Source organism: Rana temporaria, chromosome 9, assembly GCF_905171775.1.
Source record: "Rana temporaria chromosome 9, aRanTem1.1, whole genome shotgun sequence".
In the NCBI taxonomy this organism is placed as follows: domain Eukaryota; kingdom Metazoa; phylum Chordata; class Amphibia; order Anura; family Ranidae; genus Rana; species Rana temporaria.
This window is the reverse complement of record NC_053497.1, coordinates 6,034,204-6,047,372: the sequence shown is the minus strand read 5'-3', so window position 1 is coordinate 6,047,372 and position 13,169 is coordinate 6,034,204. Positions and strand designations below refer to the sequence as shown.

Sequence of the window (13,169 nt, the reverse complement as noted above, 5' to 3'; positions counted from 1 at the left end):
CGTTTTGAAATTTCCCGCCGTGCTTTGCACGAAATGACGTCGCACCGACGTAATTTTTTGAACGGCGACATGCGTTACGTCCTTTCCTATTCCCGGACGTCTTACGCAAAAAAAAAAAAATTTAAATTTGACGTGGGAACGACGGCCATACTTTAACATGGCTGGTCTAATTTTACACCACCTAAATAGCAGTCGTAAATTTACGCCGGGAAAAGCTGACTAGCGACGACGTAAGAGAATGCGACGAACGTGCGTATCTTCGTGGATCGCCGTAAACAGCTAATTAGCATACCCGACGCGGAAAACGACGAGAACTCCACCCAGCGGGCGCCGAAGTATTGCACCTACGATTTGAAGGCGTACGAAGCCGTACGCCTGTCGGATCGAAGCCAGAAGCCGTCGTATCTTGGTTTGAGGATTCCAAATCAAGATACGACGCGGCAAATTTGAAAGTACGCCGGAGTATCAGCAGATACTCCGGCGTACTTTTTCTGTGAATCTGGCCCTCTATCTCTACCTTCCATAAAATGGTCATGCTTTTTGTCATGCCAGAAGTTTTCTATTGTATCGTAATTTTACTTAAAGTGGAGTTCCACCCTCTTTTACAACTCTTCAGCATCCCTCACTAAACTGTAAACAAATTGGATATTTTATTTAATTTTTTTTTCTCAGCACCTACTGTATATCTGCTGTATTCATTTTTCACTTCCTTCTCCCTGGCTGTGGCCCATCGCATCATTTCCTGTTTGCAATGCCTGCTGGGAAAGGGGCGGCAACTTCCTCTTGCACTGCTGTTGCTATGGAAACCCTACCTGATACCTATTACACTGCTTGTGCTGCACTGAGCATGTGCGAGATCTCCAAGGATGAGATCCAGGAAGAAATACAGTCTGGCTTCAGATGCCCACACTTAAGATGGCCACGGCCTGCTGCAAGTTTATAAAATAACAAACTACTGCTATAAACTAACAAAACGGACTAGTTTACAGACTAATAGCCAGATTCAGAGAGATTTAGGCTGGCGTATCAGTAGATACGCCAGCCTAAGTCAGAATGTGCGCCCGCGCTAATTTAAGCGTATTCTGGTAACCAGATACGCTTAAATTAGGCTCAGATCCGAGCGGCGTAAGAGTCTTACACCCTCGTATCCTAAAGTGTAATTTTTAGGCTGACCGCTAGGTGGCGCTTCCATTGCGGTCGGCGTAGGATATGTAAATCACTACTTACGCCTATTCACGAACGTACGCCCGGCCGCCGCAGTACAGATACGCCGTTTACGTAACGCATTATCAGGCCTATAGTTATTCCATCAAATAGCTGGAATAGTAATGTTAAGTATGGCCGCCGTTGCCGCGTCGAAATTCGAAAATTTTACGTGGTTTGCGTAAATCGTCCGTGAATAGGGATTTACGTCATTTACGTCCACGTCGAAATCAATAGGACCGTGCGGCGTACTTAGCCGCAATGCACACTGGGACATGTAGGCGGACGGCGCATGTGCCGTTCCGAAAAAAACGTCAATCACGTCAGGTCAACCCAAATTAGCATAAGACACGCCCCCTCAGCCTATTTTGAATTAGGCGCGCGTACGCCCGCCGCATTTACGCTACGCCGCCGTAACTTAGCAGGCAAGTACTTTGTGAATCAGGTACTTGCCTCGCTAACTTACGGCGGCGTAGTGTAAATGCCATACGCTACGCCGCCGCAAAGTTAGGACGCCCTTTCTGAATCTAGCTATAACTTAACTAGAATACATTAGGCTTGTGTATTATAGGGGTATTTTTATTTAAAAGGTATAATTTCGGACAGAACACCGCTTTAACCACTTGCCGACCAGCAAACGCACTTTTACGTAGGCAAAATGGAACGGACAGGCAAAAGGGCATAAGGTACATCCCCTTTAAATTGCCGCCGTGTGGTCGTGCGAGCGGCAGCACGGTGTCCCACGATTGGGTCACAGAGCTGGAGAACGAGGAAATGTTGTGGTTAAACACATCTCTTCCTTCTGCCTAGTGACAGGTCACTGATCGTCTGTTCCCTGTCATCAGGAACAGCGATCAGTGACATCACATGGCAAGCCACGCCCCCTGACAGTAAGAATCACTCAATAGGTCACACTTAACCCCTTCAGCGCCCCCTACAGGTTAACCCCTTCACTGCCAGTTTCATTTTTTACAGTAAGCAGTGCATTTTTATAGCACTGATCGCTGTAAAAACGACAATGGTCCCAAAATGGTGTCAAAAGCGTCCGATGTGTCCGCCATAATGTCGCAGTTACAATAAAAATCGCTGATCGCCACCATTACTAGTAAAAATAAATTATTAATAAAAAGGCCATTAAACTATCCCCTATTTTGTAGACGCTATGGGCTAGATTCAGGTAGCCCTGCGTAATTTAGTGCGGGCATAACGTATCTCCGATACATTACGCCGCCGTAAATTAGGGCACAAGTTCCGTATTCATAAAGAACTTGCGCCCTAAGTTACGGCGGCGTAACGTATGTGGGCCGGCGTAAGCCCGCCTAATTCAAATGGGGATGATGTGGGCGTGTTTTATTTAAATTAATGGTGACCCCGCGTATTTTACGTTTTTTACGAACGGCGTATGCGCCGTTCGTGAAAGAATCCCAGTGCGCATGCTCGAAATTCCGCCACAAATCGTCATTGCTTTCGACGTGAACGTAAATTACGTCCAGCCCTATTCGCGAAGGACTTACGCAAACGACGTAAAAAATTCAAAATTCAACGTGGGAACGACGTCCATACTTAACATTGCGTACGCCTCATAATAGCAGGAGCAACCTTACGCCGAAAAAGCCTAACGTAAACGACGTAACAAAATAGCGCCGGGTGTATGTACATTTGTGAATCGGCGTATCTAGGTCATTTGCATATTCTATGCCGAAAACAACGGAAGCGCCACCTAGCGGCCAGCGTAAATATGCACCCTAAGATACGACGGTGTAAGAGACTTACGCCAGTCGGATCTTAGGCTAATGTCGGCGTATCTTGCTTTCTGAATACAGAAAGAAGCTACGCCGGCGCAACTTTGAATTTACGCGGCGTATCTATAGATACGCCGGCGTAAATTCTTGCTGAATCTAGCCCACTATCTTTTGCGCAAACCAATCAATAAACGCTCATTGTGGTTTTTTTTTACCAAATATATGTAGAAGAATACGTATCGGCCTAAACTGAGGAAAAATACAACTTTTTTTATATATATTTTTGGGGGATATTTATTATAGCAAAAAGTACAAAATATTGCTTTTTTTTCAAAATTGTCGCTTTATTTTTTTTTATAGCGCAAACAAATAAAAACCGCAGAGGTGATCAAATACCACCAAAAGAAAGCTCTATTTGTGGGGAAAAAAAGGACGCCAAATTTGTTTGGGAGCCACGTCGCACGACCGCGCAATTGTCAGTTAAAGCGACGCAGTGCTGAATCGCAAAACGTGGCCTGGTCTTTGACCAGCAAAATGGTCCGGGGCTGAAGTGGTTAAGAGGAGTTACTGCTTTGCAGTGGCGGCTGGTGCTCAAAATTGTTGGGGGGGCGCAAACGAAAAAAAATCAATTGTCACCACTGTGCCATGCAACGCAGCCACTGTGCCATCAATTGTCACCACTGTGCCATGCAACGCAGCCACCGTGCCATCAATTATCACCACTGTGCCATGCCATCAAACGCAGCTACTGTGCCATGCCATCAAATGCAGCCACTGTGCCATGCCATCAAACACAGCCACTGTGCCATCAATTGTCACCACTGTGCCATGCCATCAAACGCAGCCACTGTTCCCCTCAATTGTCGCCACTGTGCCAATTGTAACCACTGTGCCCTTTGATTGTCGCCACTGTGCCCATTGTTGCCACTGTGCATGTCACTGTGCCCTTTAATTGTTGCCACTGTGCCCATTGCCACCACTGTGCCCTTTGTCACCACTGTGCCCTTTGTCACCACTGTGCCCTTTGTCACCACTGTGCCCTTTGTCGCCACTGTGCCCATTGATGCCACTGTGCCCATTGATGCCTCTGTGCCCATTGTCGCCGCTGTGCCCTGTAAAATGCACTTACCTTACTCCTTCCACGTCCCTCGATGTCTTCTCCCGCCTTGGTGACGCTTCAGCCAATCAGGTTACCGATAACCGGAATCGGGGGAACCTGATTGGCTGAGACGGCCGTCAGTCTTATCCAAGGGACGCACCCCCCGTACTTTCCGAGGATAAGACATCCGGGAGCCGAGGGGCTGTACTCGGAGCCGCTGGCTCTGATAGGCACTTCCGCACAGCCAACCAGCTGCCGTTATTCAGGTGGTCGGCGCTCAATGTCCGGCTATCTGAATAGACCAGCGGCAGCGGCAACAATAACATACATTCATGCAATGCATGAATGTATGTTATTAGACTCAGTGGTGGGCGTGCGCCAGAGGGGGGCGGTGCTCTAGCGCCCTCTATGGACGAACCGCCACTGCTGCTTTGCCTATTTGAATTTTTTTTTTTTTTTCAAACAAAAACTGTTTATTGAGTAAAAGTTACATACATAAATAAATCAGTAATTCGTGGGTATAGAACATTACAAGGTCTCTTATTAGTAAAGATGTCACACAATCAGTACAGGTTTGCATGTGTAATTTATACTCCATTTACTTCCTTTTGAACCAGCTCAGCCAGAGGTTAAGAGAACATATTAGATATTAGAAATAGGAAGTAGTAGACCAAGTCAAGAGGGATGGAGACCATATCCTGTGCTGAGGAGAGAACTAGTTACAGGTTTCAGAGTCGTTCAGCCAGCGATCCCAAATTTTATAATATTTTTCAGGGCACGCCCTATTTATGTAAACGCATTTTTTATAGGGTAGGGTCATATTTATTTCAGCTTTCCATTCAGGGAAAGTAGGGGGGGTCTGTCTCATCCATTTGCGGGCTATTATCTTTCTGGCCGAGAATAGGGACTCATGGAGGAATATTTTGGTGAATTTGTCTGTGTCTGTGGGGAAAATTCCCAGCAGACACTGTTTGGGGTCAAGGGTAACCGGCGTGCCCATTGTATCGTGCAGGAATGTTATGACCTGTTTCCAGAGGTCCTGGATTTTTGGGCAGGCCCAGATAAGGTGGAAAAATGTTCCTGTTTCTTGGGCGCACATCGCACATAGAGTGGACTGTGTGCGTTTATACCTGGATACGCGGATAGGAGTCAGGTACGTCCTGTGAGTGATGTATATCTGAGTCAGTCTATCCGATAGCCTAGGGGACACCGCTTTGCAAGTCTCCAGAGCCTCTTCCCATTCCTCGTCCTCAAGAATTCCCACCTCCCTTTCCCACCGAGGTTTTATGGCATATGCTATTTTAGTGGCTACAGGGGTAGAGAGCATAGCGTAGAATGCAGAGATCAGTTTGTTGGGGTCTTTTCCCTTTACTATGGCCACGATCGGGTGCGGCGTTGGTTGTGGGTAGGTGCGTGAAAACTGTGTCTGGATCGCATGTCTAATTTGAAAAAACCTGAACCGCATATTATCATGGAGTGTAAATTCTTCCTTGAGTGTTTGGTAGGTTTTAAGGTTACCCTCGGATAGCAAGTGGTGAAGGTAATAGATACCCCGCGCGGCCCAGAGCTCAGCTCCCTGATCATTAGAGAGTTCCCGTAGAACCTTGTTTTGCCATAATGGTGTATAATCAGTATACTCGGGTATTCCAAGTTTGGCGGAAGCAAGTTCCCAAATGCGTCTGTAGTGACCCAGGGTAGACGTCGTCTCCCTCCCTGGACCGATACTCCCAGATCCCGTCGACACCGCGTAAATTGCATCCCCGGTGAGCTGAGCCACTCGCGGGCATAATAGTGTTAGGAAGCGTTGACTGTCAGTTTTATCTATGTGGTATAATTGTGAGAGCTGTGCGGCTATGTAGTAGAGGTTTAGATCTGGCAGAGCCATGCCTCCCATATCAGTGTAACGCTATTAGCGTTAATTTATGTACTAGGAGCGCAGCTTTACCTAATATGACAGCTGCGCTCCATTCACAAAGACATCCGCGTCACTTCCGGTACGCGGACGTCTGCGCTCCACGCTGGAACGCGGAAGTGCGTTCCAGTGTGCGGCTCTCGGCGTGCATGGGAGACCGGGCTATTTAAACCTCCAGCACTGGCGACAGGTTGTTGGAATATTCCTGTTGGACCCTGTCGCCACCTGGAGACCCTCCACCAACTCACACCAACCTTGAACTTCACTTTTGGGATACTTGGATCCAGATCTTAGTTGCTATACTAGATAGAAGGACCACAGCGTTACACCTGTGCTTATTTTCCCAGTCTGGACTACCTCCTAACCGCAAGTATATAGAGTATATTACTGCATATTGGGATTACCATCTACTCCTGTGCAAACAGACCTGGTCCACACTACTTCTTAAACTGCATAAGGATATATAGCATATTACTGCATAAAGGGATTACCATCTACTCCTGTGCAAACAGACCTGGTTCACACTACTTCTTAAACTGCATAAGGATATATAGCATATTACTGCATAAAGGGATTACCATCTACTCCTGTGCAAACAGACCTGGTTCACACTACTTCTTAAACTGCATAAGGATATATAGCATATTACTGCATAAAGGGATTACCATCTACTCCTGTGCAAACAGACCTGGTTCACACTACTTCTTAAACTGCATAATTATATAGAGCATATTATTGCACATTGGGATTACCATCTACTACTATGCAAACTGACCTGGTCCACACTACCTCTTTAACTGCTTGTGTTTAAAGACTATTTTGCCATATAGTTAGTGTTGTTGCCCATAGTCTGGACTACCTCCTTCTCTCTCTTTCAGAAATACATATTAACTATTGAGATACTTGCTCTAAATATATTGAGGTTTTGCTTCTATATGTTATATCAGGAGTGCTAATTTCCTACATGACTCAAGTTCAGTACCTATATATTCAAAAAGCACTTACTAAAGACTTATCCTTGTCATTGCTCTAGACAAAGGTTACTATATAGTTTAACAAGTATTAAACTATTACTACATGTTTTGCTCCAATCAGAGGATATGATGATATAGACCCCATACTCTTATAGTTCAGTGAGAGTGAGCTGGTGGTTAATTCTGATAGGCCTCTACAGCTGGAGTCTAAACTTGAGACAGAGTGTTCTCAGAATCAGGGTCGTAACAATCAGTCGGGTTCTTAACTGCCTGCCACGCGAGCTTGTGTCTGCCTGATCCCCATATGAATGGTTTCAGAAGGGCTTCCAATGATTTGAAGTATTTCAAGTGAAGGTAGGTTGGGGTGTGCCAAAGGATATATAATAGTTTGGGGAGAAGGACCATTTTAATAAGATTGATGCGTCCCCAGACCCCTAAGGGTAGTTGGGCCCATACCCTGATTTTAGACCTAACAAGTTCAAAAAGGGGCTCCACATTAAGGGCAATATAGTCAGCTGGGCGTCTGGAGATGTGTATCCCTAAATATTTGATAATGTCTACTCTCTGTAGTGGCATACTGGATTGGGATTCAGGGGGTGGGAAGCAATCGATCGGAAGAATCTGTGATTTCCCCCAATTGATCTTTAGGCCCGAGAAAATACCGAATTGTTCAATCGTCTGAAGCGCCGCATGAAGGGAAGGACCTGAATCTGCCAAATACAATAAGGTGTCATCCGCATACATGCTGATTTTTTCTACTAATGAACCCACTCTGCAACCATCTATCTCTGGGTTAGTGCGAATAGATATTGCGAGGGGTTCCGCCGCCAAGGCATACAAAAGTGGGGAGAGGGGGCACCCCTGCCTCGTGCCTCTGCTCAAGGCAAACAATGGGGAGGTCCAACCGTTCGCTACTACTCTGGCTGTGGGGTTGTGGTACAGTAGGCTAACCCATTTGCAAAACTTTGGGCCAAAGCCATAAGTCTCGAGGCAACGCCACAGATACCTCCACTCCACAGAGTCAAAGGCCTTAGCTGTATCAAGTGTTACTAGAACTCTAGAACCTACATTGTCGTGTGTGGCCTGTAGATTGATATACAACCGTCGAAGGTTAAAAGAGGTATTGCGGCCTGGCATGAATCCCGCCTGATCAGTGTGTATCAATGAGAGTATAACTTTGTTGAGCCTATTTGCCAACACCTTTGCAAGTATTTTAATATCTACCTGCAAGAGGGAGATAGGGCGATAGGATTCCGGGTATCCAGGGTCCTTTCCCGGCTTCGGAATGAGGACGATGGTTGCCTCTCTCATGGTCGGGGGAAGGACGTGTGTCTCAAACATGGAGTTATAGAGTTGTAACAGCTTGGGTGAGAGAATTTGACTATACTGTGAGTAAAATTCGATTGGGAGTCCATCTGAGCCTGGGGTTTTGGATCGAGCAAATGAAGCAATAGCCTCAGTTATTTCCTTCGAGGTCAGTGGGGCCTCGAGGAGGGTAGTCTGTTCAACCGTCAAGGAGGGGAGGGTGATAGTCTCGAAGAACGATTGCATCGGGCCGTCGTCCGCCGGACTCAGAGACGTGTAGAGTTTGGCGAAAAATTCTTTAAATTCGGACGACACTGCCGACGGATCAGTGATGCATTGCCCCTCGGGACCATGCAGGGATATGACCACCGGCGGTCTATCTTCACTATGCACCATGTAGGCCAAAAGTTTCCCCGCCTTTTCCCCGTGTTCGAAAAATTTTTGTTTGGCGAAAAATAACTTGCGTCTGGCTTGTTCAAATTGTAGTTGATTCACTACCCTTGTCTGTAATTTAAGCGCCGCTGCCGCTTCTGGTGTTGGGTCCGTCGCATATCTTCGGTCTGCGAGGGAGAGGTCTAGCATCGCTTTGTCAGAGACTTCCGCCGAATCTGATTTAATCTTATTAATGCGGGAGATCAGAGACATGCGAGCGTGGAGCTTAAATGATTCCCACACCGTCTCCGCTGATGCGGACCCGGTATTCGTCTCGAAATATGACTTCCACTCATCCGAGAGGTCGTCATCTTCCGGGAGGAGCGAGAGCCAGAAGGGGTTCAAACGCCATGCCCGTCTAGGTTTGTCAATCGGGACGTTCAATGAGATCCAGTACGGGCTATGATCAGATAGTAGGCGTGGGCCGAATTTGGCCTCTGAGAGTCTGGACGTGAGGACTTGGGAGACTAGAATGAAATCAATGCGCGACATCGAACTATGTGTGGCAGAGAAGCAGGAATACAACCGTTTTTGTGGGAATTTAAACCTCCAAGAGTCAATTAAATGGAGGGAAGCAATGAGTTTCGAGAATTTAGTGGTGGTCACCTCACCTAAATTACGGGGGGGCGTTCCGGCCAACCTATCTAGGCTGGGGTTGAGAGTAGTGTTAAAGTCCCCCAACCATACTGCCTGAATCGAGGGGTGATTTGCCATAAACGTAATCCCTTCAAGTATCACCGTCATGGCAAAGGGGGGAGGGACATAGAATGCTAAAAGAAGGAACGGCTCCCCATACAATTTCACAGACAGGAAAACATATCGGCCCTGTGGGTCCGTAGAGATAGTACACAGTTCAAAATGCACCGATTTTGCCACTAGAATGGAGACTCCCCGGGCATGGGGTGTGTGGGTCGAATGGAATGCCCACCCCACCCATGGCCTGCGGAGTGCCATCTGAAGTCTGCCTTCTACATGCGTTTCAACTAGGACCATTATATCAGCCCTTTGTTTTTTGAGGAACGCTAGTATCGCTGACCGCTTGACCTTATCTCGCATACCCCTGACATTCCAGGTGAGAAATTTTAAGGCTGTCATGGTCCACGTCCCAAAAAATATCTGGGCTCAGCTGTATTAATTAACCTCACGTAAGGAGTAGCGGTCAAAGATAATAGGGTAGGTGTCGCGAAGCGACCCATATACATAAATACACATTGCACATACAATATCAGAAATGGAAAACGAACGTGTAGTGTGACCCACATCTTCATAAGTAACAATTTACTCAATCTAAACTTTCCCCAACCCCCCACCCCCCACCCCGCCTTACACCCCAGGAACTTGGTGTAGGCATCGTCCCGAAACCTAGGAAAAAATCCTAACAGTGGAGTTACAAACTGCTCTTGATGCAAAGAGGTGCTAATATGATGTTGGAGCTGCAAGGTGTTAAGAAAACAGTTTCCGAGGCTCAAAAATAAAAAAAGGGAAGCCCCAAGCACAGTAATGCTGCAGCTCCAATCATACTGGTTAGATTTCCTTCCAACAGGGGGGAAAAAGTCTCGCTGCACCTTGCATGCGGTGGGTAGAACTACTAACCATCTGAGGCTCCGGACCCGTGGGTAACAGTCCGGGCCCCACTGGACCCCAAATAGAAGTTTGCCGTAAAAAATGAAACAGTAATAAAAGTAAAACATAAAACAAAAAAGAAAAAAAAGGGGGATAAATGTACAAATGGGTGAACTGACTCCGTATTATAGCAAGTGGCTAACGGATCAGCCGGAAATAAAGAGTCATGTAGTGGAGTAGAGAGTACAGGGAGAGGCGCGCTCAAGCATCGCCATGATGCGTGTGGAGGGGGGGAAAGACAGCTCACATGGCGGCCGATTTACAAATTTTCCCCCAAGGATGGTAAATTCAGACTGCGGAGGACAGTACATAAAAGATTAAAGGCCAGGGGGATAGAAAAGGTGCCACATCATGTCCCGGAATCCATCCCAGCACGGGGATTTGCTCATGTGTTACCATGAAAAGCATTGGCACAGCTCAAGAAAGGGGAAGTCATACTTGAGATAGTACATGAGGTATGCCCGGGTACACAAAAAAAAGGGGGTAAAACAATCGAAGAGGGGATAATGGTGTTACTCACTTAATAGGGATCAGCCCTCATCTGCAGCACCCTCTCTTCTCTCCAGCCAGACAATTACCTCCTCCGGATCTTCAAAGAAAAGTGCCCGGCCATCGTGTTCAATCCTGAGGCGGGCCGGGAAAAGCATGGCATATTTGATATGCTTTATGCGTAGTTGGCGTTTAGCTTCCATGAAACCCCGACGGCGGCGCTGGACTTCCGCGGAGAAGTCTGGGAAGACCGCGACCCGGACATTACCTAGGGGGATGTTGCCCTTCTCCCGGGCCAGTCTCATCGCCGCATCTCGGTCCTTGTAGTTGAGCAGCTTAGCAATAAAGGTGCGGGGGGGGGCCCCCTGCGGCGGCGGTCGTGCAGGCATGCGGTGGGCTCTTTCCACCGCGAACATGGGGGAAAAGGCTTCCCTGCCATATGTAGTGACGAGTAAGTCCTCTAGGAAGGCAGTGGGGTCTCTCCCCTCAGCTCCCTCGGGGAGGCCAATAAGCCTTAGGTTACAGCGCCTCAATCTGTTCTCCATATCATCTTGTTTGGTGAAGAGTTGGTGGATCTGTCGCTGCATGCGATCTGTGACTTCCTGTAGGGGAGGAATGGCGTCCTCCACTGCCCCGACTCGGGTCTCTGCCGTCTTCACGCGGTCGCGGAGTTTATGGAAGTCCTGTCGGATCAACGATATATCCGTCCTGACCTCCTCTATTTGCGTAGTGAGCGCGGTTCTGCAGAGGGTAATAGCCTCTAGGAGACGAGCAGTGTCTCCCGCCGCTCTACTCCCGCTCGCGTCTGCTGCGTCGCCATCTTCCTCGGCCTCCACGTTGTCCTGGCGCCGGTACTGATCAAGCTTCGCCAAGGCGGCAGATTTCGCTGCTTTTGATGGCGACATGGTCACGATCGTCCCCGGCAGCAATGGAGTCAGTTCGGAGGCAAAAGGGGTCTCAAGTGAGGCAAAGGAGGATAGAAATCAGGAGTAATGGACGGAGCTTCTCTGATCAGCGTCCTACTCCATGCGGTGTCAGGCCACGCCCCCACATTAACCTGCCTATTTGAATTTAGATCACATTTCAATGGCCCAGATTCAAGTAGAATTGCGCAATATTTGCGGGGGGAGCAGGGCAACGATTTTGCCCTGCGCCCCCGCAAATATTTTGCGCTGCCCTCGATTCACGGAGCAGTAGCTCCGTGAATTGCGAGGGCGCGCCGGCAAATTTGCCCGGCGTAAGCGCGCGCAAGTTAAATGATCCCGCCGGAATCATTTAAATTAGGCGTGCTCCCGCGCCGAGCGTACAGCGCATGCTCCGTCGGGAAAATTTCCCGACGTGCATTGCGGCAAATGACGTCGCAAGGACGTCATTTGCTTCTAAGTGAACGTGAATGGCGTCCAGCGCCGTGAAATTCAAATTTCACGGCGCGGGAAGGCCGGCTATACTTTAGCATTGGCTGCCCCTACTATTAGAAGGGGCAGCCTTGCGCTAAAAGTAGCCGTACGGAAACGACGTACCTGGCTTGCGCGGGGCCCGCGCAAGCTTGTGAATCAGTGGTAGTATGCAATTTGCATACTACACGCTGATACACAATGGGAGCGCCCCCTAGAGGCCCCCGCAAGAATTCAGCCTAAAATCTGCGAGGCATAAGAGCCTTATGCCGCGCACATTTTAGCCTGCAGTCGGTGTAACGATGTTCCTGAATCAGGAGCATTCGTTACACCGGAGCAAGTAAGCACTTGCGCTGCGTAACCTATGGTTGCGCGGGCGCAAGTGCTTCTTGAATCTGGGCCAATGTCTTGTATGGTGAACAAAGGTGAAAAAAAACGATTTCCTAAAATATTGGATCCTTGGATGGCAGGTGGACTCATCTCCTGCCAGATTTTGATGGCGCTCTTCTCCAATCTCCACCCCTTGATTTATTTTTTATTTTTTTATAATTAGTACCTGATATTCCACGGCTTTACAGCGGTTCTGTGATGTATACTTTCTTTCTGGTCCGCGGTTTCCTGTAATACGCTTGCGTTGAGCGTAGAATAGCTGAGGGTTACAGACTTTAGAATCCACCGCAGTCCCTTCAGAATCATCCAGTCGTAATGGGAACGGAGGTCTGTAGTTGCGGAGCACGGTTCCTGTCCGATGAAAGGCATAGGAGATGATCAGTCCATGGGGGTTCTATTATTTAAAGCTATATATTTATATAAAATTTTATTTAAAAATTTTCACAAACGCATATGGGCCAGATTCACGTAGATCGGCGTAATTTTAAGCAGGCGTAGCGAATAGTAGTTACGCTACGCCGCCGTACTACTTTGAGAGGCAAGTGCTGTATTCACAAAGCACTTGCGTCTAAAGTTACGGAGGCGTAGCGTAAATGTGTCGGTGTA

The 13,169-nt window shown here is 47.8% G+C and overlaps 1 protein-coding gene across 3 annotated transcripts in view; it reads right to left on the bottom strand.

Moving 5' to 3' along the window:
• The window catches only part of ARL13A (ADP ribosylation factor like GTPase 13A), a 48,749-nt gene that overhangs the window by 14,437 nt on the left and 21,143 nt on the right, over positions 1-13,169 (bottom strand). For all 3 annotated transcript variants that reach the window (XM_040322724.1, XM_040322722.1, XM_040322723.1), the window contains exon 6: positions 12,730-12,914. In XM_040322724.1, coding sequence (XP_040178658.1) covers positions 12,730-12,914 — 185 coding nt within the window. The remainder of the gene's footprint in view (positions 1-12,729; positions 12,915-13,169) is intronic.